This window comes from Platalea leucorodia (assembly GCF_965183815.1).
Source record: "Platalea leucorodia genome assembly, chromosome: Z".
NCBI lineage: Eukaryota > Metazoa > Chordata > Aves > Pelecaniformes > Threskiornithidae > Platalea > Platalea leucorodia.
Genome location: NC_138858.1, coordinates 39,159,766 through 39,186,842, shown reverse-complemented (window position 1 = coordinate 39,186,842; position 27,077 = coordinate 39,159,766). Strand labels below are relative to the sequence as shown.

The following is a 27,077-nucleotide window of genomic DNA, read 5'->3' as shown; positions in this document are numbered from 1 at the left end:
CCAAAGGGTCATTTGGCATTTCAGAGAAGGGGATGAAGGGGCAGGGTAATGGCCCAGGAAATTTGACTGGAGGTCAGAGCCAGGAATCCTGATTACCCATTGCAGCTCTCTCTTGGGTTTACTCTGTGGCTAGAGGCTGGTGCTTCCATCTTTTTGTCTCCTTGTCTTCACATCAGTAAAATCTGAATGATGATATTCATAGCTTTTGCAGATATTTTCTGATGCTTATTTCAGTAACATTTTTGAAAAATGCAGAGGCATCTGGAAACATTACACGCTTTTAACCCCCTTGTTTGTACATTAGAAAGCCTCATGTGTACAACCATTACATTCAGTGTACAGATGGCAAGTTTAGACTGTAATTAATTTCATAAAGCCAGCAGCGTGATCATTTCCACACAATACACAGAACAAAAGCATTAAGCCTGCCCTATACATTCCTTGGAACTGGTCCCTGAAGTCAGAGACAGATACTTGCAGACAAAAGGGAAAGACCATGAGAGAGACTTTACACTATGTACTTATATATAGTGCCTAATAATATAATCTTGCTTTAGTAACAGCAAATGACCAGTCTTAAATCCTCTGGTTTGCATACGACAGTACAGGGTGGTAAACTGAAGAAAAAGGAGGAGGAAAATTATGACTTAATAGTAATCTGATGTCCGTTTGCACCCAGTATGGCTAACAGTTCTTCAGTGTGCTTACGTTCAGGAGAGGGATGGACTAAGTCAAGGCGGAGTGCATCCTTCTGAATGTATTTATACTCCTTACAAATTGTAGAGTGCCAGAACGTGAGGCTGAAGTGGGGACATGAGGCAGTGGGGCAGGGAGTGAGGTGGAGCATGATCATGTAGCCACTGTTGCTATGATACAAGTTTCTTTTTTAATTTCTTTTTCGTCCCTCCCACCCTTTGCTTTTCCTCTTCCCTGCACCCTCTTTTTTTATTTTTTTTGCCTGTTACTCTGTCTGAGTCTGGAGGAGCTGGAGGAAAGCAGTGCGGATGAGAGGCTCATTGAACTCACTTCACAGAGGAGGGCTCTTCGTGTGGGTTAAAGAGTCGCTAATGGGGCATACAAATACCTGAGGGTCATGTCTCATTGCCATGGCAAGCCAGATTTCTTCACGTGAGCTGGGTGCATTCATATCAAGGAAGAGGCTTTCAGTTTTAATGTACCCTAAACTTTCTTTCTTCACCACACTGGACTTAGTTGCTCTGAAAGCTGTACTCCGGGCTATTCTCAATCTAACTATCTACAATTCATCAGACACCTTAAGCTGCAAGTTTTTCAGGGTGTTGTTTTGGTTACAGGTTCTTAACTGCTGCTCATCTCCTGCTGATATTGCACAAAACCTGCCAAAAGACTTCTTTTGTAGATAGAAATGAATCTGGATTAGTTTCCAGACATTCTGTCAAGAAATTATACAGCACATAAGCTCCAAAAAGCAAGTTTTGTTTCCATGACCATTTCTGTATAGGCATTTTTCTACTTTTATCCACATATGGTTTGTTTTTCTGAAAAAATTCAAATAATTCAAATGTACATTTCAAATGAGTGTGCTTAACAGCCAGGAATAGTTGCTTTGTTTCACACATGGCTTCTAGTGGTTCAGTATGGCTGGATGTTTCCCTTTTCTATTGCTTAGCAGGAAGAGCAATCTGAAAGAGAAATAAGCAGGTCTAGCAATTTTAATTTAATTTGGCATTTCTTTTTAAATTATGTTCTGTCTAAATGAAGGTGGTGATCTTGTATAGTTGCTATTCAAATCAATATGGTCAGGTACTGGTTTAAATGGTAATGTTAATGTAAGTAAGTAGGATAATATCTCAATCCCACACTGCTCACTAATCTACAACATCCAACATCTTTATCTCCTCTTCTCTTCCCAGCACTGCAGTGATAACACCCACCATTGCCAATCAGATATGAATATAGTAGGTGCTTGGAAGAGAGGTTATACTGGAAAGAACGTTGTGGTCACCATCCTGGACGATGGCATTGAAAGAAACCATCCAGACTTGATGCAGAACTATGTGAGTGTCCACAGGAGTCCAGATTTGCTGTTTTATTATTACCGTGAATAAATTTGCTACTCCTGGAAAGATGGAGGGAGGGAGGAGGGAAGGAGGAATAATCATGCAAGGGTTTCCTCAAATGTTGACACCAATGGGAGGAAGGGAGACAGCTTTTGGTAATCTGTATTGGTTTAGTTAAGACTGTTCAGTCGAACGTATTTAATATCTGGATGCCTCTTGTAGATTAGTCCTGAATTTCTGAAGGACTGGAACTAATCATCGCATGTTTTTTCTCTTTTCTGTAATTATTTTGCTTCATATCGTCACGCTCTCAGAACTTAGAAATCGAATACACGGCTCTTCAGTTAATGCATGCAGCTGAAGTCCATTTTTGGCCAATACATTTAGCTAGCAAGACAGTAGCTTCTCTCAAATACTGTAATTTTAGTCATATCCTTCCATGCATTTATTTTTAAAGCTATTTATCTTACTGCTAGAAATAATATTAAAGGAAAAGGAAATAATATTAAAGGAAAAGGACATGACTTGTTATGATTCACTCAGTTTAAAAACAGGTGTAGAATAATTTAGGGTCTTTCTAGTAAATCTCTCTTAACTCCAGTGAGTTACAATTTGTAATAGAGCTTTGTTTTCTGCACCCTATGTTTCATGTCACCTCAGGAGGTTTCTATTTGCTTGTGGTTCATCATATTTAAATGACTGTTTAATATACCTTGGAAGGATTGTAAAATGTGAGGAGAAGCTGCTTCTCTAGTGGGTGACTAGTGGGTGTTAGTGTTAGAGTTTGAAGCTGTTCAGAGCATCAGGACCATGCTTTGCTGAGTAATTAGTCTTGTGCTTTGGGCGTAGGCATTACCTGAAAGCACATGACCGTGAGGACCTTATCATTTTTCTGAAATAAAGTGTGCAAGGTGTACATCCGCACAAGGTAAGAAAACAAGCAAATACATTTGAATTGAGATGGAATGGTGAAGATGACCAGTGCAAAGCATGCATATACCTTCAGTCCCATTACAGACGTAGATCTTGTAAAAAAGCCCTGAACGCAGGCTTTTTGCCAGCAAGCATATCATCTTGACAGAGCATTGAAGAGATGAAGGTGACAAAACCATCTTTAACAACCCATCAAAAGCTACAGTCGTGTCCACAGTTTAAAGCCGTTTATTTTAAATTAGGCATACTTACATCCATATCCTTCCCCATGCTGCACAAGGAACTCAGCTTTGAAGTACATGAGGAGGACTGCACAAACACAAGTGACAGGCAGTTGCCCTATTTGTCAATGTATGCTTGATCCTAATGCATGCCACATCTTTCATTTTAATCTCTTAAGTTATTTAAACAAGCCAAATATAATTTTACCTCCTCAATGAATGACCCAGATTGTAACATATGTCACCTCATCCCAGTACTGTCCTTCCACTGAATTTAAAGAAGCTATTTATTCCCTTACCACCTCCTCGCTCCCTTTCCTCACACCAACAAGGAATTCCCCCAAAGCAGTACACATTGCTTGTGTGATGACAAATGCCTTCTATATGTCAGATTATTGCTGGTGTGGCTGCAAACAGAATATTTGAGGTGGATGTGGTAACTGGTTTTGAACAAAGAAGAGATTAAAAAGAGCTGCTTGCCATGTCAACACACCACATGCTACTGCATCAATTAATGGGAGCCATACAAACCAGCAGCTATTTACTCTATAAACTATTTTCAGCTGTAAGAGTCCTGGTAAATGTAAAATATGGAACAAAAATATGGAGATATCCGGCAAATATTTGAAACAGTTACACTCCCAGGGAAATGGGAATGAAGTTTATGTTGCATTTCAAGCTGTATTTTTATAACAATATTCTTAAGAAAATTGTATTATTCCTTGAAACTATGACTGAAATTTCAGTCATCATTGTGCAGATAATTTCTTGAATCTCGAAACATTTAGCAAAATCCCAATTTTGAGAATGAACTCTTAACTTCCAAAAGTTTCTTAGAAGAAATGTAGTCTTCTGGCTTAATGAAACAGCACTTTCTATTTCCTCTCTGACACGGGAACTATGCTTTTTCAGAGCATCTGTTATCCTTCTCCCTTTTCCAAAAATAAAATAAAATATGTAAATCCTGTAATTATTAAATATGTAATCCTTTCCTAAAACATACAATCATCATAAAACCGCAGGAATGTTAGTTAACCTAATTACTCTCTTGTAGGAACCTGCTGAAGAATGTATAGGCCACATGAGTCAATGGCTAATTAATGAGAAACTGGTTTTCTTTCTCCTGTTGGCTACAGGATTCGCAGGCCAGTTTTGATGTCAATGGAAATGATTTTGACCCTATGCCTCGATATGATGCCAGCAACGAGAACAAGTAAGGCGCTATGACATTCATGACATTTTCAATCTAGTTCGTCAAGTAGAAAGTACCAGTTCTCCTATGAAAGTCTAGGAAACTTGAATCCTCATAAAGCAGCATGATTTGCATTTAAATCTTTGTGAAATACGTATTTATGTCTCTTCCATGCACACTGCATGACGCTTACTCTTTGAAAGCATTTGGAGCCATCCAAAAACACAAAAAAATTAGTTTGAGAGTTCTGAGCACATGAAATGAACTATTTTCAGTCCCTTTGGGATGCAGAATATAGGGGGTGACTCTTACTTTTCTCAGATATTATCTCATTGAGTTATTGGGCGGTTATTATGTGTGACAACTGGCTTGCTTCTGACTCTCTTGAACTTTATAGACTTTGTGTATTGAAGAAATAGACAAGTTAATGGAGATTTTTTTTCTCTAATCTTGTCTTTTAAAGTGATGGAGATTTTACATGTGGAGGTTTGACAGAAACCTTATAAACCTAGAACTGACAATTCTGCTGGATTATATTATCTGTGTCACATGACTGGTTGGATATATCTCCATAAATGACATATTTCTCCTTCAGAGATCAGCTTCCTGATATTCGTCATTCCAACTCTGCTCTTTAGATGTGCCGTGGTGGAGGCTGGGGGAGACACTGGGAGGGACACGTCAACTCAGTAAACAGGCCACTTTTCTGCCTCCATAGGTATTTGAGGGCAGTTATTTGTTGGTAACGTTCTTTTAACTAGGTACTTGGCAGAAAGAAATACCTTTCTGTGGAATTGCATTAATTAGAGGAAGGCTAATCCTACTATCTATCAACATGCTGACTCTGCATTTTGTTTTCTTGAGGTCTGTTTTTTTTTTTTTTAATTGTGGAAAGCATTTAGTATTCTTTGCCTGCAGGAGAGAAACTACAAGAGGTGAAACTTCATCCTTTACACAACTGAAATGCTTCTGGGTTTGTGTTGTCTCTTCCCTGCAATCCCACAGACTTTATCCAGAAGAATGCAGCAGGTGTGAGCTGGGAGTCAGCAGCAAAACTTAACATTGGTTTGACTGGAGAAACCAACTGGAGCAACCTTGGATCACACTTTGATGGGAGAATCCTCTCCTGGTCAAAACCTTCTTCATAACAGCAGGGAACCATGTATGGACAGGCTGAAGAACAGGGCCTCATTACACATAGCTGCCTGTTACGTATAGATCCACTTGTCCTGTCTTACAGTGAATCTCAAGGAGCTGTCATAGCTACTTTCAGCCATAGGGTGAAATAACTGTGAAAACTTAGGTGAATTCTGCCAAATACTTTTTTGGTCAGTCAGCCTGATCCTGCCTGATAGGCCGAGATGAGAAATATGTAAGGATTTAGCTCTTAGAAACCATGTAAATAAATGTAGATACACACACACACAAATCTTAGTTGTGATGACTAGAAATACTGTTTAACATAGAAACACATTATGTTGGTATTAATTTGAATAATAGTTTATTTATTTGAGACTGCAATCTTGGCCTATGTTCTCATTCAGTTGTTCTTATTTGATGCTGTTTACGTGCTGCCAAATATTTTTGTCTAGAAACAAGTGCATGCAAGAGCTGTTTCTTTCCCTTTTGCCTGTTAGGCATATCTTTCTCATCCTATTTTCATACAGAAGCTCAGTTTACTGAATCGTATCTGCCTGTTCTTCACTAGAAATCTCCTAAAGCAAGAGTACCATAAGAGAATAAAAACAGAAATTCAACCCTTTGTTTTGAAATGTGTAAACATTCTGCACATGCAGGCTAGTTTAAGTTTAAGCAAAAAGAAAACACTGATGTGGAACAAATGGTAGATAGACCCGGTTGCTGCATTGCCTCAGTTAAGTTAGTTAAAAGTGGAGGATTTCAGAGCTAGATGCTCATATGGAAAATCCTACTACTACACTGAAGGTGTTAGGAGATATCCTCAAGACATGTTCATTGAAACAGAAGAATGAATAACAGTCTATCAACTCTTACTCTTTCCAAAGCCTTCTATTTTTCTTACAATTGAGGAATTTCATGTGCCATTGTTATCTCAGTTTTAGATGAGTCCTGTCACTGGTGTAGAAAGGTCAGAATCAGCAAACGTGCTATAAATTTTTGGTGGCTAATAAGAGAAATCTTTGGTTGGGCTTATGAGAGGTCTCAGGACTACAAGCAAGGTATATAAACATGCTAGTTACCTGAAAACAGTTGGAACATAGGAACATAAATTCTTTACAGCCCAGAGTATGTAGGCATTGCCACTCAGCATGCTGCAACAACTAATTTGTATGACTGACTGCTTCAGCCTCATTCCTAGCTTTGAACCAGGTGTCTATATTATAGCCCTGTACAAAGATTTGGAAGAGCAAAACTGCGGTTGCATGATCACCACAAAAGGGTGGTCACCCCCACTCCTTACCTCATGTTTGCTCCTTCCTCCTTTCCCCAGCCTTTGTGCAGCTCTCCAGAGTGAATCACATTGAAAACTGCACTGCCAACAACAGCAACAACAAATTGCATTTTCAGTCAGGTCAGGCAGGTACCTCATTCAGCTCAGCCTGAGGTCAGAGGAGAGCAAGACAGGCACAAGTGGGGAAAATGAAGCATGGCCTGACCCTCTCACTGGCAATGCCAGTTTCAGTGAACTAAGGTGACCGTATGACAATGCCCCAAGTGCCTATGACTGTTGTCCAGAAATCTGAGTGTGATGGACAGGCAGGTGCCAGCAGTGGCCTCCAAGGAGTTTTGAGAAAAGACATGACAGTCAGCCTGGCCCTCTGCGAATACTCCTCAACTGAGCTGCGGGTTTGCATAACAGCACGTCCCTCTCTCCTGCTGTCCACCACCCCCCATCCCCACACACACTTTGGGGACACATCCTGGCTCATCTGCATGAAGATGCTCCAGTCCTTGGAGCTGGGGCATGACGAGGGTACACTCGGAAGCCTCCCAGTTTAGATGCACTTTCAGGGATTCACTCTCTGGTGCTGCGAGGAGCAGCATAGCTCCAGCTGTGAATCACAGCTGAATCTTTTTCTTTGGCTGGGTGCTGAAGTCATCATTTTCTTACAAAGCATGTCCAGAGAAGGGAGGCTGCTTTCTATTTTGCTGCTAGGTAGAGTTTTATATGGGATATAAAACTGGACCGATTCATTTCTCTCCTAGTGCTGGGGGATTTGAGTTTTCGTACCATACCTCCCTGGCGAATACTCTCACTGCCCAACCCCTAAGGTCCTGCGGTGAGGTGTGGTGATGGGAGGGCAGATGCTGCACTATACTGAGCTTTGTTAGTGTTATCAGGAGGTACAGCGTCGGTGTAGAGTCAGCTTTTGGACACAGAGGATACACGAAGCATGATTTCAGTGGAAGATTACTTGGCAACCTAACCTCCACTTCCAATTAGCAGATACACTGAGCCTGGTAAGCAGCACCTAAGCACATTCAACTTTTGGGGCTGTCTCCCTTCCTTCCCTAGTTCCTACTGGAGTCAACAAGAATTAAATGACTACATAGGTACTGAAAAGCACTACTAGTAGCCTGTCTATTTTTATGTGTCTAAAATATCTTCAGAAATTGGAGCAGAAATTCTGATTATCCAGCATACGTGGTCATTTGGCACTAGATACTGAAGTTGTGCCTGGAAATTGAGGTAACCACAACCAGGAAACATTCTGAAAGCCATACTTTGCAAAGAATTCATAATGTGCAAGATCAATTTGGTTGATTCCTGCTTCCTGCTATAGCAACTGGACAACATTGTGTAATGGTGATTTGTGTCTTCCAGTAAAGGTGGGATGTACAAATGCGCCATTGTCTTGTGAAATGTCTAGTTTATTCTGCCTCATTTTATAACCCAACCTTAAGGGATGGAATGATAAAGAGTAGAAAGAATTGCTGTAAAAATAAGCAGGTGTCTCTGGGCAGCTTTGCACGCAGCTGTGAAACATCAGGGTATTGGGTCTGTTTGCTAGCTTTTCAGTTTTCATTAGTAGTGAAGGCTTTCTGTTGCCAAGGCTTACTGGTGAGGAAAAAAGGAATGAGAAAAAATTAACTGTGGGTTTGTGAAGTGACCGAAGATAACCAGAATGGCACTTTCCAGAATTATATTTTTGAAGTTTTACATTAAATCTTCTGTTAGCCAAGGAGAATACGAGGGTAGAAAGAAATATTAGACTAATCTTTCAAGGCTTGTAGTCAAAATCAGGGTGGGACGATAGTTTCTTTAACTACTATGGTATGTAGGAGTCCTGCCAGAAGTTTACTTTGGTTTCTACAAATTGGCAGCAAATCACGAAGCTTGTAAATGGTACAGACCTATACTAGAGCTTCCTTTTGCTCAGAGGCTAAAGACAGCAGTCAGCTGTGGATGAAGTCATTCCTGCTATGCAAAGCATCTTGTTTTGGTTTACTGCTGAGTGTTGCTGCTTCATTCTTTTTCTGTTATTCCACCGTTACCTGTAAACATCTACGTTGAAACAACTAGGCATTATCAGTCACAGGTCCTTAGACAGAATGCAGATGGGATCACTGAAATGTTACTCTATCTGTTGTATAGCCTCAGAAATAAAACAGAAAAGTTCAGAGTATTAAAACATTTTGCTATTTTGACCAAACAAAAATGGGTTTTTCTGTTTCATGAGAAATTTCTTGGCGATGACATTTTAGAGCTTAGGTCTTATTCCACTGACAGGTACTTTTATAAAACAGAGGACCTTTTAAAAAAATTTCTTTAAATAATACCAGTTGACTTTAATGCAGTTCTTACTAAACTTATGTAAGAAAAAGTAAAAGTAAGCTGTCATTTCTGTTTTGGAGATACTGAGTCACTCTTTGGATGCCTCTTCAATATTTTTCAGTGATGCATCCCACTACATAAATAAATTATTTTAATAATCTTCTAAATTATTTTTTAATGAGTGTAAGATTTTTGGGAGACAACCATTTTTGCTGTTCAAAAATCATAAGAAACACAAGCTACTTATGTCTAAACTTTGCAGTACCTGGACAGCTTTACATCTTTTCTCACAACATAAAAAAAGTTAATGAATTAATGAACTTCACTCCTGCTTGATCCAGACACTGACATTGTTTTTCTGTGGCATCAATTCCCATTCATTAGTACTTTCCTTTGTCAGTCACATTAATGTAGATGCTCAATAAAATACCAAAGGCTTATTTTTCTTCCAAAAGTGACAAGCTGCTAGTTTATATTGTCTGCTTATGTCAAAGACCTGTAGTATGTCTTCAGTCATTTAATCAGAATGGATACTAGATATTGGACAGGCAGACCAGCTTCTGTTGCCTACTGGATGGTCAATAGAGTAAAAGTAAAAGGCTTCATTGACTGCTGTAACAAGGATTCAGAGCAGATATCTGAAGAACTGAGCACAGTCAAACACAGGGAGCCTTAAGTCTCTCATTGCTGGCTTGGAAGATCATCTCAAAAAGGTTCCCACTGCAGCAGTGTGATAGAAGGGAGTGCTGACAACTGGGGGTATCTGTCCATGTAGTTTATGCATTTTGATTGCCAGTATGCACCTGTTGCTATTGCTTTGAGATTGGCTGTATCACCTCCTGCAGACAAAACTGAAAGGAAGATAAGCTGTACCAAGAAGCACTGCTGCACCATCTTGTGCTTTATCTATCTTCTGTGTAAAAAACAATTCTGCTCTCAGATGGCTAGTCATAACAACAAAAAAAGAGCTTGGCAATTTTTTAGACTAGTCACTACTTTTTTTGCTTGTGCCTGCTCAAGGCTTTCAAACAGGACTGAACTGCAGATCCCAAGGCTCGCTGCTGCAGGGAGGATCTGGGAAAGCCAGTGATTAAACTGTGGAAGGAGCCTGGAAATAAATTGGAGCAGGGTATCAGCTCTCAGGAAAAGGCTTTTTTCAGAGGGAATCTCCATTGTGTCTGCTCTTTTTCTGACTTTTCATCTTGACTTTCTCCAGTCTCTGGAGTCTTAAAACCCAAAGGATTCAGTGATGGTGGTGTCTGGCAGAGTGTGGTCTGTCTGATGTCAGTGAAGCATCTGTGACAGCAGATAAATCTTCCTTAACAGGAAGGTAATTTAGAGTAGAGAATTAACTTAATATGTATATGTATTTCAGATCAGTAGATCAAATGCTTACGCTGAGTGTCGTATTGTTAATTCCACGTACCAATGACTGAGTGTCACGTGTCTAATATGTCTCAGTGTCACTGCAAATTTAATGGACTTTGGTTAGGATTGTTAGGAAACTGCAGATTTTGGATTGTTTTCTATGAACTGGTGAAGTGTTCATTTATGAAACCAGGGTCTGAACCAAACAGTCAGAGGTCATTGGCATAGAAGCTGCAGTCAGAGATTACAATCCTGATTTATCATGTTTTGGTTCTATTCCGATTTTAAACTCATTGCCCTTGTGGCCATATCCTATTGTGCTGCAATTTTAGCAGATGTTAATAATGAAGTAGGGTTCAGTCTGTGTCAGCTTACAGTGAGATTGCCACATTTTACAGGGAGCGGTGTTAGTGATTCATCAGCTAGCTTCCAAGTTAATTACAATCTAGTGACCCAACCAAGTGCCTAGGGGCATGATGCAGGCTGGAGATCATGAGATATTAGATCTGCGTTGCTTGCCAGTTGCTGCAGTTAAAGGTCCCAGTGTAAAATTTTAAAAATAAGGGAGATAGATAGATAAACATATTGCAGCTTGCAGAATTGTACTGTGCTGAAATAGGATAATTTTACAGATTCATTTGGAGCATATTTTTCTTCACTTTCTGTTTTAACTGTTACTTAGAGTCTCTGTGTGCTGTTACCCAATGAACATGTCTGTCCTTCAGATGGCAATACCTCAAGGGTAATCATCATGCATCCTTTGTTTCTCTCAGGGAAGGACTGAAGGACTTGATGCATGTGTGTGAAATTTTTTAGAGGAAAACTTTTTTTCCTTGAAAGAAAAATATTGTAGAAACATGGAGCATGAATCTCCACCACACAGTGCATTTGATAATGTTTTTCTTTTAATCTAAAACAGGTTTTTAACCTGTGGGAAGAGATAAGGTCTGCATTAAAACAGAACAGAAAACAAGCTAAGTGTTGATGTTTTGAAATTCTCATGTCTTCCTCCTTCAGAATAAAATGTGTGTTCATTTGAAGCTTTTTGAGAGAAAGTGAGACCCCAGAATTGCTGGTGGCTGAGGACAATTAGCAGGGCTAGAGGAGAGGCAGTCTTTGTCGAGTTGATTCATTGACCCGCAACAAGCACCCTCATCACTGGTCTCTATGGTCAGTCCCTTGTGAGAACATTTCATATTGACAAGACAATGAAAAATTCATTGGACTACAAGGCTTGATTCAGTAGCCTTTTGATCCAGGTTCCAGCTTCAATAGTGGAAAATATCCTAATGAAAGTTTTGTCGAACTGCCAAAAATTGTCTTTTTGGTAAACTTCTAATCTGCTCATTATATTATCACACTGCATTACATAATCCCCTCTGAAGTCCACAAGTGGTATGAATTATAATTTCTTGAGAGCCAAAGGAAAGACATTTCTTTGAGTAGTCATTGAAAGTGACAGAAATCAAGCAGAGGAATAAGCAAAAACAAAGTTCAGCCAGAATTCCAGTTGCTCAAAGATGAAAAAATTAGTCCTTTTTCACTACCTTGGTATCAGTCACTGAGCGGTATTTCTCACCACCTAACTGGTGTTTGAGGAGTAGCACTCTTCCTTTTTCTAATGTATAAGACTCTCATGGTCTCAAAACATTTAACCACAACACTACAGGAAAGCCTTTTTCCTGTTTCTAATTACTGAAGTACCAGACAATGAGCTCAGAAATAAAATGACATTCTGAAGCATTATGCAACTGCTTCTAGTTCTTTTATGTAAATAATTGATAACAATGAGTCAGATCTTCCCTTCCCATTCAAAGTCAACAACAGGAGGGATATAAGCTTTGATAGTTAAGGTATTTGTGGCATTCACTTTTCTGAATTCTTTTTTTATGGAAAGTTAGAAATGAAAGGTTTTTTTTCAGATGGTCTTTTTCCCAGAGTTGGTATTTCCTCTAAGTATGTATCTGTATTTTGAGGCTTTGAACTTAAGAGGAGAGAGTCTGCAACTACAGCAGGCAAGTTTTGATTCAGTAAAATAGTACACCAGTTTCAATTTGCATACGTTTATACACACAGGTCTACAGCCGAGTAGAATTTGAGAGCACAAATACATTTCTATTTATTGTCCCCTTTTTAGACATTATAGGTATTAGAGAAAGTTAAAGAGTGGATCCACACTGTGTATGTGGTAATTGGTTTTGCCAGCTGATTTCACAGTAGTCAGCTCAGTCAAATGCAGTGCAAAATGTGGTTCATTGAGACTTCTCAGCCAGCACATATATTCACAAAGCATAGTATTGATTCCCCCTTTAACACTTGTGGCATCAAAAGCAGACCTCTAATTACAAGTTTGATAAAGCAATTGTGAATCCAGTGTCAAAAGCTTTTTAATGGAAGCATTTTTCTAAATAACATGCTATTAACTTGAACTCTGCAAAGTTATGCTATAAGCAAATGTCTTAATGGAATTAGTAGATGTTTTTATAAGACATTTTCAGAATAAAACTCTCAGATGTTGTTTTTTCTTGCAAATGAAAAAATATACATCTGTGTAGGTTTATTGCTGTAGGCAGGCTTATTTTTTCTAGCCTTCTTTTACGTTACTGTGATTTTGTTATTTTTCTTAAAGATACATGGTCAAATTATTATATTTGACATTTTAAGTGAAGTGGGATTGCTCTCTGGAAGATAAGTTTCTTTCTTTCCTGAAGGAAAGCAATCAAGGTAGAGAAATTCAGATGCAGAAGTAAAGCAATGGGTATCCATCACAGATGTAGGTTGCACTGCTGGGGTCTATGCTACAAAAGTTTAACCTGCTTTGGAAATTATTTGTATTGGTATAGAGTCCCAAGGCAATCATCAAATCTCTGATTTTAGCAAACTGAGATAAAGACTACGGCTTGTTTAATTCTCTAACACGAGGCATGGTGCAGCTGTTGGCTAGAGGTGGCAAAGTGTGCCAAAGAGAGTGTACTGAGAAGGTCTATGTACTTTGCCTTTCAGCCCAGACTTACGTCCCTGCACTACTCTTCTTAACACTTCATAAACATCAGATGAAGAGCTACCAACTTGTTCTACAGTGTAGTGAGTGTGTGAGAATTAGACATCTTACGGTGAAACCCCTTTTCCAATTAGGAGCAAACCTTACTCCTGCTGAATCAATGATACAAGTTTCATTAAAAAACAATTATCAACACAGATAAGAGCAGGAATTAAACTTATTTCAACAATTTCCTTATTCATCTTTGAAATACAGCTCTAAAGAGAAATGAGAGGTCCGTTTGATGCAGAACAGCATGAAGTGAAATTTAGGATTAAGCACAGTACATATCTTGCACAGTGCAATTAAAATTGCACTCAATTCAAAATGGGTATGAAGTATGTCTCTGAGCTGGAATATGGTGGAAAATGTTGTCACAGCAATCATCTACTATTAGAAATGGAGTACGCAGAATGGGTAAAGACCCATCTGTGACCTGCCTGCACATTACTGTATTGCTCCTGTTTTTTGCCTTATGACCTTAGGATCCTTGCATCTGTCAGTATCTTTCTTGCATGAAAGCATAATCATCTTTTTTCCCTAAACGCATTCCCCCAGACCGTTGTTAGGAGGTCCAATGGACTGCTTTTCCTGCCAAGGAGGTCTAAACATAAAACTCCAGATCTGCATTCTTGTACTCCTAGGATATTTTTCATTTCTGCTTAGGTGTGATTTCAGTAGAACTGATGCAAAATATTTTTGAGAAGGGTTTTTTTCTGTTTCATTTGTTTTTTCATTGCATAGAAATGATGGGGCTCTAATGTGGAGATTTTTAAGTAAAAGGAGATTGCTCAAGCACCTGAGATCTCTCCAGCTGATATACTTTGGTGTCAGTCTGGATGAAAAACATGAATCAGGATGAATAGTGACTGATAATATACTGTCATACGAAAGCTTGTGAAACCAAAGATGTGGAATGGAAGATAAAATACCTAAGTACAGAATGTATCTGTAACAGAGCGGGCTTATGGCCATGAATTTAAGGTGATAAAGAACATAGGCATTAATGTTACTTTGTTTGTAACGAGTTGTAACTAGTGTTACATGGTGGTCTAGGAAGATGAGCAGTCCTGGTAAAGGACTTTTAATGGCTTATTTTTCCTAGTTATACCAAGTTGTACTGGATCTTGTTGGGGCAGAGTCCATTTTCTCCACAGCAGCCCATATGGTACTATGTTTCAGATATGTGACGAGAACAGTGTTGATAACCTGTGTTTTAGCTACTGCTGAACTGTGCTTGCACAGTGTCAAGGCCTTCTCTGTTTCTCACACTGCCCCCTCAAGGAAGGAGGCTGATGGTGGACAAGAGGCTGCAAGGGGACACAGCTGGGACAGCTGATCCCAACTGACCAAAGAGATATCCCATGTCATATAACATCATGCTCAGCAATAAAGCTGGGGGGGAAGTTTTTCCAAAGTAGCTGTTGCTTGGAGAGTAGCTGGGCATTGGTGTGCAGGTGTAAGGTGATGGGTAATTGCCTATGCATCACTTGGTTGTGTTTTTTTCTTTTTTTTCCCCTTTATTTATTAAATTGGTTTTATCTCAAGTGACAAGTTTTTCTCACATTTGGTCTTCCAATTCTCTCCCCTGTCCCAATGGGAAGGAGGGAGCGAGTGGCTGGGTGAGGGTTAGCTGCTTGCTAGGGTCAATACTCCAACCTTTTAATAATGTACTAGTTCCCTGGAGTAATTCTAATAGCTTTGAAAGTGTTCTTTATGGTAACAGATATCTGAAGCATTATCCCTGCAAGACCGGTGTCATGGTGAAGCTGACCACAAGATCTCTGATGAGATAAGTTACTCTCTGCATATGTAGGCATGTTCTGGTAGAAGGGATTTATGCTCCAGAGAAGTATCCAAATGTGGAGCTGTTGCAGAGCTGCTGGTCCCACAGTTGCTGTGCTGATCCATTGGTCCCTGAAAAGCAACACATAACTGACACCTGTAGCAGTGGAATTGACGGGATGAAGTGTGGGGCAACCCAGGTAGAAAACAGAAGAAGGAAAGTAGAAGAACATCTTTACTTCGTCACTTCCATTAACTCATATCATTTCAGGTATGGCATGTAGCAACAGCAGGTACACTTGTCAGAGGAATTTGTGATATCTGCAGATGTCAGATATATAGGACATTTCAAATACATAGGAAACTTATCACCAAAACAGGTGAAGGTCCCCTGAAAATCTCAGAAATCAGCTTGCCAGCTATAAGATCAAATAGATGAAAAGCATTAACCAAATAAATTCCATCACTTGGTTTCTTCATGCACGATTAGGCTGCAATGTAAAGTCTTTTAATTCACATGGCAGACCTCTATCGTGAGGCAGCAGTAATGTGGAAAAAAACATTCCTGCCTGTCACTGGCTTACAGGCAGTTTGCTAACTTATGCAGGGGTGCTGATAAATTGCAGTCTGAAGTTTTATTCTTGACTTTGTTTACAGATGCAATATGATGATTTGCTTACAGAGCAAAGAAAAGGGTGTAAAATTTACATATTTATTCTGAAAGTTATCCTTATTAAGCTGTGGCCACTCTAGTAGAGGTGTTCCTTCTAGTCTCAGATTTGCAACTGAACCTCTTGGTACCTCTTCAGTAGAATGAGAATAGTAGTATTTTCTTACATCCAACAGTACAACTTTTTAAGATTATAGATGTTATAGTAAAAGGTGGCAAAATGCAAACGGGGGGGGAAGCAAATTTGCAGGTTTTAGTTAATCACTTTTTTTCCTTTGCTCAAAAACCAGATGACAGACTACTTCACCTGTATCCATATCATCCAATGCTCTTCTTTATGCCTACTGTATAGATAACATAGTATAGCCAGTACACAGTGAGCTTTCTCAAGTACAAGCATGTTCACTGTAGGTGGTACATTTGGAAGTTCCAGCAGCAAATTTCTAGCAAGCTTTACTCGTTGTGTCCCAGCCTGTGTTTTCTAAGGCTAATATCTTAGATAAATATGGGTGGATTTTCCTAGGAATAGCAAATGCATGGCCTAGCCAAAAATACTCGTTGTGTCAGTATTCCAGTTCTTACCCTAAAGCTTTTAAAAAATGTTGAAAATTATATCATCAACTTCAGATAGCCGTATATTCAGAAACACTGAAAATGTTTCATTAGTGAAACTTAATAAATAAACCTGCAGCTTAAGTTAAGTTAATAAGAAGCATTCATTCCAATAAGAATTCATTCCAATATGAAGCATTCATACCAAGAGTTTTGATTTGTGTAAAGTAATATTGGGAGTGACACTAACTTCCTTTGCAATCTGAGGCCTTGTTCCCAAATTAGGATTAATTTTGGACTCCAAAAACATTAACAAAACCTTAAACTATGCTCATTATCCATATAGTTGCAAAAGAACAATTAGTGTAAGGACTTATTTTCCAAGTCTCATCTTAAATACACTTGTGTCAGGTTGAAATATTTTATTTTTGTAATTAACAAGGGTAAATTAAGGTGATGTAAAACATTGTTAAAATGGTACAAGAAGCTATCTGCAAAGATTTTAGCTTGTTTGTTTAAATACATTTACTTTTACGTCTTCCCAGTTAAATCAGTGCAATTTTTAAGTAAAATAGTTGTTGATGAAGCAACGTATCTGCTGACAACATCTAGAAACATATCTAGTGATTTTGTGAAGTTTCCTTTTGACTTCTATATTTCTTTCCAGTCTCCTTTTATGAAGACATATGGATGTTTTCAGGTTTGGGTGTTTGTTTGATTGCTTTGGGGGTTTTGTATTTTCAATTAGAAATCAGTGTAGTGTATTGACTATGAAAATGACAAGATGACCTTTGTGTCACAACTGATTTTTTTTGCAAGGATCTAAAAGTCTCTTGCATGCAGATGCAGATGCAGAGTTAAACTTGAATATAGCATTATTAAGACTTTAGAGGACAGTGCATTGGCTGCAGCATGGGAATATGAACTGTCAGGGACATTATTTCCTCTGCAGCTTCCATGTTCAGGGTCTTGCTATTATTTCCATAGGTGTTTTTTTCGCTCTCCAAGTGTTACTTTCCCCCAGTAACTCAGCAACTCACAGGTGCTCCTCTGAGAGACAAGTTGGTATAGAGAAGGGAATCATGAAGGCTGTATGTCCCATGTTTTCCTGTGTCCCCTCCCTCTGCTTTTTCCTATGTCCAGCATCTGACTGCTCTGTCTTTGGGATTAGAATTGCATTGATATTAAAGCATAACGTGCCCAATATTTAGTGCTTCAAACACGTTTCATTAATTCCTGTATGATATGACTGCTCTTTATAACCGTGACAGTAACTGAGGCAAGGGAGAAACAGTCCTCCATGGTTGTCCACCATACCACATGACACAGAATGAGAAATAGCAAACAAAATCAGCAAATAATATTTAGCCAAGTATATAGTTTTATGTATTAAAAATAAAAAGAATTATTTACTGATGTCATAATACATTTTAACCCAAGGTAAAGTAAGTAAGGTTATCGAGATGCTGCAGAATCTAAGTTCTAGGATTATGTTCTGTTCACTGAGACTGTTGCAGACTGGGAAAAGACAATTTAATTATTGTGTTGAACCAGTAATTCCAAGCGTAAAAAATTAGCTAGATTAACCACTTTTATAAGGTTACAAGAATTTTCTCATGTAAAAATGCATGTCTGATTTTGTCCATCTTCTTCCCTCATTAAGTTGTACACTGCAGTAATTCTCCTTACTATTTTGTTAGCCATGTTCCAAAAAGATTTGAAATTGAGCTTCTGTTTGTCCTTTTTTTTCTGTATGTCATGAGTGAAATGATAAAACTGTCTAGTCTCACAGGTTAAAAATGAGAAAAGTATAGACAGATACTCAGTTCTTTCCAAGTGTGTATGCTACTCTATTCTTCAGGCTGCACACAAAAAGGGATCAACAACCCTCATATGCATAAAATGATTGCCAGAATTGCTTGGAGCACATCTTCCTTGTTCTATGACTTTCCATCCCTTCTACAGCCTCTCAACCAGCTTGAATTAGGTTAAAAAAAAGATCTTTTTTCCTTATGTGGCAGGGAAGCCTTGAAGCCTAAGCAACCTCGTATTCTTCAGTTTCAAAAGCAAATGAAATAGTCCTTTTGATTAGGTGTATCTAGGTAGCGATATACTGTTCCAAAGTAATACTAGCCTTGATATTGCTGCTGAACAGATTTAATTCCAGTGCACAGGAACTAAGCTGTACTGCTTTTACTTGTGATTTACTTTAATGAATGAGAACAAGAATTGGATTATGCACCTTAAGAAGGTTACTGTACAGTTAATGTGAAAGGCTGTATGAAGAAAAAAAAAAAGTCAGATGAAAGTTTTGCTTTTTGCTGGCTTTTGAACTGTTTTATTTCTTCTCACCAATGCCTTTTTCCCTCCAGAAAAGAGACTAAATTAAAATTTTGCTTTGGGTTAAAACATGTTAAGACATCAATAAATATTTTTTTTTTATTTTTAATATATAAAACTATATACTTGGCTAAATATATTATTTGCTGGTTTTGTTTGCTGTTTCTCATTCTATGTCAAATTTCATTGGCTACATCAGACCTTCTATTCACTGTTTGTTTTGCCTTTGGTAAAAAATACAGACAAAAGGCATATTTGTTTTATACATTCAGATTCATTTGCCTACTCACAAAAACAAAACTGTAAAATGGTAATTAATATTGTAGAAGCACAGTGCTTTGCTGAGCTCATGTCGGAACTTCACACTTGTGACGAATTAGCTGCTTACTGCTAACAGCTAACAAATGTAGAGAGAGTGGCAAGGCAGCATCGCTGTTACCCACGCTGTTAAGTTTAAAAGATGTGCGTGTCTGAGATGTGAAATGTCCCATGTGTTTGTTTTAATGCTGTCACCTTTGATTTTATTTGTCAGAAACAGGTGAGTTATCTTCAAGTTATTCTTTAAGTAACTTCCCATAATCATGCAAAAAGTCATTAGCCTTGGGGACCTTGACTCAAGACATCTTCCAGTCCTGTGCTGTAACCACACTATGACACTGTATTTGATGCTCAGAAACAGGATCCTGTCTGTGATGTAACACCCAAGTCTTTGGCATTTTTCCTGATATCTCGCATTGGAGATTTGTGTAACTTGTTTTTCACATTTACTCTGTCATTTCTTTCTCCGCTGTTAATATCCAAATATCTCTCCTTTGTGAAATAGCTTTATTCTTATTATTTTTCAGCTGTAGTAGATTGTGTTTTAAAGGCTAAAGATTGAGATTTTCCTTGCCCATGCTTTTAACTTCTGACAGTTCTTTTACATCTCCTTTTTCATATGTTCCTAGAAGAACATTCCAACCCAGTGCCAGTTTGGAAACTATTTTTCATCCTCCGGATTATTAGAAACCATTTGTATGTGAGCAGCTCTAAAAAATTATTTCTTCTGCACTACATAAGACATTACTCTTGGATGCAATAAAATGCATTGCTGATGAAATGCATTTCTGATGATTACTGTTCAAATATATATTTTCTCCAGCAGTTATTACATTGTGGTGTCTCAGATATCACTTTTTCCTGTTTACGAATATATACCAATGTAAGAGAGATCTTTGAAAACATTTGGAAATTTAATTAAAGAAGAGTTTTGCAAAAAACAAATGACAACTCAGATATTTTCCTACAGTTAACAATGGCTACCTAAAATTCCATTCTTCCTCTCCGAATAGAGGTTTGAAAATTATTTTAACATTTAAAGTTCCTTTAGTCCTATAATTTTCAATGTCCAACAACAACATAATTTAGTTCATGTTACATGTTCGATTCCTGGGATTCTACTCTAATTCATAATAAAGACTAAGTAATTTTTTTCTTAATATTAATGCATTGCCTTTATGCGTGGGGAATATGCTTATTACGTAATTATGCTGAGAATGGAAGTTGGCAGTTATCAAAAATACGCTGTTCAAGCACAGCCTATTAAAATGTATATAACCTTGTGTAAACTTTTAGACTATCTATTCTAACCTTTTTACAATTAAATAATATCCACTCTTACAGTATGTGCAGCATGGAATTTGCAAAGGATGTGAAGTTTTCTTCTTATCTGTAGACATTTCTCTGGATTAAAAAAAAAAAAAAAAACAACAACCCCAAACAAACAAAGCACACTTCCCCAAAGCTCCCACTGTTTTCTTCATTTATTTACAAACCAGTTCCTGTGCTGAGTATCTCTTAGAAAACCTCGGTAAATTACTGGTATGCCCAGAGACATTTGTGATGGGCTTGCATTGAGATACTCTGAAACTCTTTTTTCCTTAAGTTCCCATTCTGAAAAGACTCATTGGTGACAGGTTGAAGTGGGTTGGACTATAATGTTAGTGTCATGAAAAGACAGAGGGCTTTAAATCCTCCAGTCCCCTGAGCTTTTTGTGTTCTAAAATACTTGAGGGACTCCAGAAGAATAAAATACGAGAAAGAAATGCACGGTCAGAGTGTTTGTGGAATTCAAAGAATAGCTGTCAGAGATGGAGGCTCTGAAATGCAGATGCAATTTACATGGCAGGGGCTTTTCAAATTACCAGCAGCTGTCTTCACTAACTCTGAATATTTCCTTACTGTAAACGTTCAGAGGCAAGCTTAATTAACTTTTATTTTAAAGAGGTTCCTGGTGCCTTATACCTTCTTCCTCTTCTGAAAAGCAAATTAAGAGTGGTTATTGAAAGATAAATGTCTTATGTTTAAATTATGTTGGTGGGATGGGGAGTGATAGTTAATCACAGAACATGCACCTTTTCTCTTTCCATCATTGCCTGCAATACTGAGCCATTTCTGTCTCAGAAAATAACTGTTACTGAAAAAAGTTACTTTGTGTAACAGATTAGCGCGTAGCTCTTAAATTTCTCTTATCTTGTATTTAGAGAGCCATCAAAAAACTGTACCTCTAGCATCTGGGTGCGCAAGCACTATTCATGCATGCAGCAGAAAAAAGTAACATATGCCTTTTCATAGAATTGTATTTCTTCAACAATTTCTTTCAAGTTCTCCATATAATAGTGAGGGCATCACAAGGCAAAAAAAATTATCTTTACTAAGGTCTTCCTGAGTAGGTCTTTGACACCTTACTGACTTGTTGTTAATGACAGACTGACAAATTTCTTCCTTATAAAAAGATAAGAAAATTGATCCTAATTGCCTGCATATTTTCTTTGTTCTTTGTGTTCTGTCTCTCTGATATGCAAAAATGAAAATAAATGCATTTCTGAAAAAGTTGTGCTTATTTGCCTGGAATGGAAGAATTAGATAAAGCAGTTAAAGCCAGGCAGAATCATAAAAGATGGTTTTATGGTGGAAAATGCCGGCCAACTTTATAAGCATCTAAGTTCAACTTTTTTGGAAGATAATGCCTGTGACATCTTATTTCTTTTACCTGGTGGCCTTTTGAGCCTAAATCTGTCTTTGAATAGCAATTTTTCATGTCTCTCCTCATGAGACAAACAAACAACAACAACAAAACTTTTTTTCTTTCCATTTCTTTTCTTTTTGTTACACTCCAGGTAGGAGATGTTTGTAGATGGGCAGAATGTCTCATAACCAAGCTTTCTTTCATGTTCTATTCTGTGATACTACATCACACTGACATTAACACAAAGGACAAGTGCAAAACCTTTTAGCTGAGTGTCTCTTCAAAGTACCATTTAATAGCCTGGGAACTTACTTCCCTTCAACATAAGCTGGCAAAGGATCCAGTGAAATGAAGCATTGACCCTTAAAGTTTATCAAGATAGGCCTTTGTAGAAGGGCAGTCATGCTTTGTTCTAGGACTGCATCAACTTTTTAAACAAGTTGTATGTGATGCAGGCGTCCCACAAAGACAGGAGATTGTTGTGTTTTGACATATAAATACATTCGCAAAAAAATGCTAACTTGAAAGCACCTCTTGTTTTGCCTCTTGTTACTGGTTATGCTGCCTCCATAAACTGGTTGTAATTTGAAGTTTTCAGGATTTCATGCTCAGTAGAAGTTTTCATAGCTTTAAAGCAGACTTAATCAATTTCAGGCATCAGTTTCATCATATTTGTTTAAGTTAGTTAAGAAATTAGTGTAATGACTAATCAGAAGTCTTCTAATTTTAACTGCAGAATTCAGAGTCTTCTCCAAACTGTAGACCTCAAGCAAAAATCTAGGACAGAGAAAATTAAAAGCAGTGTGGAAAGAACATAATTTTTTATATGCAGATTTTTTAGAAAGTGTTCCTTTTCACAGCATAATTGAAATATTACTTAAAGGACCTGTAAAAGATAACATATTAAAACAAATTGACTTGTATATATGATTGATTCTCACAGTGGGAAACTGATTGTAAGAAGTGCAATTTTATACATATGACCTTGAAATGAATAAAACAACTTTTAATTTTGTCATTTCCATTATAAATGTAGAATATAATTAACAATAATATTGGCAGAGAAGCAAGGGTCTAACATAAAAATTTGCTTACAAAATAAATTTATACCATTACTGGACTTAAAATATGATAAAAAGAAGGATTTTCCAATACATGAGGACTAGTGAAATATTCAGCAAATTTAATTTAACTCACATGTTGTAAAACTGTCCAAAGATTTAATTATCCCTGGAATATGCTTTTTTCTATGAGAAATTTACATGAAATTTCTTACTGTGCTTTAATTCAATAAATATGTGTCATGATACTTCCATACCAGTCCTTTGAAGCCTTAGCTACTTTTTGCTGAAGTTACATCTACCATTGCAGCTACTTCCACTTCAGCTGGAATTTAGGGTACAGTTTCATGTTGCTGTTAATCCCATGTTACTGTGGGTTACTGCTGGGAGGTGCAGTCACAGTGTGAACCCCCCACAGCCACCACACATCCCCTCTGTTTCCCCTCTACAAACATTACATGGCCCTGGGGTGACGAGGGTATGTTTGGTAATCTGGTGGAAATCTAATGCTTTTGACGGTGCTCGGTGGATGTAGCTAACAAAGTAGCAGGTGTCCATATACTCTGCTGGGAACCACAGGGAAACTTGAACTGTTTCATCTATTCTTCTTCAGGCAGCCTCCTTCCTCCAGGCGTGATTTCTGTCAGTCCCCTTTCTCTACTGAAAAGCCTTCCTCTCATCAGGGCTTTCTAAACTTGGTACCCAGGAGGGGTTTCATGCCAATGCATTCTCCCTCTGGGAAGCTGCGGCTCAACCACATGCATTTCACCAGGAAGGCAGTGGTTTATTAATAAATTATATGCACTGAGGTGATGTGTGCGGGTATGTTACACCTGCATTTCTAGAGTATATTCATCCGTGCTTTGGTGTGTGAGTGATAATGCCTCTAAAATTCTATGTGGCACGTAACAGTATCATAATGAGAAGGAGAGAAGTTTGGGAATCATGTGTCTTGTAAATAATTCTTAAGCCAGGCATTTTCCTATAAATATTAATACATTTTAAAAAGACACTGCTTCAAACAAACACAGAGCTAGAATACTATTTGAAAATACTTGAAAATGAAGAAGGTTCTTTTTAAAACTTGTTTTCATCTCTGATTGCTGAATTATTTACTTCAGACTTTTCAAAATAATTCTGTAATAGGATAAGACGTTGGTTTATCAATTAGAGTTAGATAGGCTTTCATCAAATGAAGAAAATTAGGCTTGAAAATTAGGCTTCATAGGAAAAATAAACTTCAAATTCAGTCTTGAAAAATTCTCTGATCAAGTTTAGCAACCAAATAATGAATTGTAAACAGATTAATAGGAAATGAGTTGAGATATACATATAATTGTGAAACCTTGATCCAGCTTTAGGATTTATCAGTATCCAACTTGTCACTTTGATTTTGTGAATAAAGACTACACTTTTCTCATAGATTATATATATATCTTACTGATCTGATAAACTGAATGATCTCCTTTCAAATTCTAACAGGTTAACATTGATCAGTTATATTGCTTATTTTTTTGTTTCCCCTCTTTTTTCCCTAGTCCTATTTGTTGTTGTTCTTGTTTTATATTAATCCACTCCAAACAACTTATCTTAGTGCTTCTCATCTAAGTGTCTCAAAAGGTTAAAGGAAAAAAGTTGCACTAATAACAAGGAAATAAGGAGTGACTCTACCCAAAACAAGCTGTACCAAGAGAAAGCAACTGTGATTCTTGCCTGTAATATGGGCGTCAACCTCAGTTCAAAAACACCAGTGTTCTCCAGATGTCTATGTAAACAGTCTGTCAACCACCACCAGCAGAAGAGTGCCTGTGTACACAACTGACCTCACTTAGCCTTCTCTGAAGTGCTTGCCATGTTGTTATCTATTTTTTGCCTTGACTTTTTAAACTTCATTCTTTGTGGCTACCCAAGCCTTACATTATCTTTCTATCTCTGTCTCATCAACTCCCCATCTCTTTTCCTGTCTGGTCTGAAACTCCATATCTCCTCTCCACAACAGCTCTCTAAAGTTCCCTGTCTGCATCTTGTTGCTTGTGTCGCATTTCTGCAATGGAGTTGCTTAACTGCATAAGGATGATGGCAAAACTTCCTGGTAGAAAACACGCTGTGAAACCTATATTGCAGGTAAAAATCACAAAACACAGGGACAGCTTTCCTAACACAGTGGCCACTGTCACCTCATAGAAAGCATGGATCAGGACTAGGCAAGGCATCCCACTGTGGCTTTGCACAATGGGGAAGGGGGTGAGCAACCACTGGAGGTTTTGTGTTTTCCTTCAGCAGCTTCTTAAGATTATACCCTTGCAGCCCATCTCTGCTTCCAGGCACAGGGTATACCTCTGGTGTGGAGGGTACTTCAGCTGTTTTTTCTGCTCCGAGAAAGGCAGCAGGCTTGGCCCAAGGCATTACCAGGATGTGCCTAAACAGAAGCTTTGAGCATACCTGGCATATAGCCAGTCTTGGGATGGCCTCTAAACAGCAGTGTGGGCATTGGTGCAATCTCATCTTACTCATGGAAAAGTGTGGTACATGCTGTGCCTACTGGAGGTTGTATGGAGATCTGCATACTAGCAACATGAGTGGTTAAGGCAGAATGCAGGACAAAAATTCTGCCTATAATGTAAGATTTTGTTCAAAATCAAGAACTGGTATCCAAGACTTCTTTCTGTTGCTTTGGATTACGTATCATCGTTGTAAGTCTTTGTTGTTACAAACTATGTGTGTTTCCAGCAGCTAGAAAGCGTACCATGAAGAGTTTAATATGATTGTAATAATGATGTTAAAATGTGTTCAGAGGAATATTGTAACATGGGTATAAATTACTATGGGGGATTAAGTAATGCAAGACATTGTGGATAGTTGTGCTTTTAGCACCTGAGGATGGGCAAAGTCAAAGCCTTTAATGCCAACAGTCTGTGCTTACTTGGAAAAATGTTTGTCTGACTGCAGGCATGGAACCCGTTGTGCTGGAGAAGTGGCAGCCACGGCAAACAACTCACACTGCACAGTAGGAATCGCCTTTAATGCCAAGATTGGAGGTATGTGAAACAATCTCCCGCCAAAAAAAAAAGTAACCAAAGAGCCATTTGTGCTAAATGGTACCTTTAGACCTTTCTCAACAAGAGAAGGAGATTTGTATGGATAACAAACCTAGCTGTGTTAACAAGTAAGTCTCAGTTGTACAGTGGTCGTTAAGTACCAGTACTGAAGGAGTTTGTCTGCGGTGACACTTCTCCAGTGCTCCCTGGAACACTGCCTCTCAGTACACATAGAAAAATAGAAAGTGAGACCTTTGATGAAAACACAAAACACAGAATTAGGATATTTGGGTTTTCTTACAGGTTCAGAGCTCTAAGTGATGAACTTTGAGAAACCAGAAGTAAATGTACACATCAGGAATATTGCCTTGCATATTAACCCCAAACAAAACACTGTCAAAACATAAAACAATTTTGTGTTGTTTGGCTGTGGTTGAAGAGAATCTTCTTTTGATCCCTCTGTGTGCCTGAAATATGGATTCAATTGCACTTTTTTATTCATTCAGCCAAGAGGTTCCAAGTGGCTTCTATGAATTCTTAGTTAATGGCCGCTCAATTAAGACCTTTGGCTTAATTTGTGGGGATAACTATCAAGGTGCCATCTACATGTCTCCTAGGCTGTAGCCCGCCTGTGCCAGATTTTAATGCTTCAAGTGAAGTTTTATCCTGTATTTTTCATGAAATCATGGGATTGGTTAATATTGGCTTTCAGTAGAAAGACCTATAGCTCAAACTCATTAATTGTTGATTTTCTGTCCCAAAATAGAGCCCATCTGTGAAAACAGAAACATGTTTACCTATGTATACACCAGAGGACAGTTCAAAAATATGAACAGGCAGAGTTGAGGTCATGTTTCCACAATTAATAGTACTGTATCTGTTCTCTACTGGATCAGTACAAGGTTGGTCCAAATCAAATGTGAGCACAGCTGCATTTCAAATTAGCCAAAGCACACAACGTTGTCCTAACGTCAGCTTTCTGTTTTCCTGCTGGCTTCAAGAGGATAGACAATATCTGATCCAGCATAAGGTTAGAGTGATGCAGAAAACCAATTTCCCCTCAGGTGGAGAGCCT

The 27,077-nt window shown here is 38.2% G+C and overlaps 1 protein-coding gene across 1 annotated transcript in view; it reads left to right on the top strand.

The window, feature by feature from the left end:
* PCSK5 (proprotein convertase subtilisin/kexin type 5) overlaps positions 1 to 27,077 on the top strand; it is a gene marked incomplete at its 5' end in the record, with an annotated part of 193,704 nt that overhangs the window by 74,445 nt on the left and 92,182 nt on the right. Inside the window, 3 exons of the mRNA XM_082335751.1 lie at positions 1,893 to 2,036; positions 4,330 to 4,406; positions 25,914 to 26,002. Of these exons, the coding sequence (XP_082191877.1) occupies positions 1,893 to 2,036; positions 4,330 to 4,406; positions 25,914 to 26,002 (310 nt within the window). The remainder of the gene's footprint in view (positions 1 to 1,892; positions 2,037 to 4,329; positions 4,407 to 25,913; positions 26,003 to 27,077) is intronic.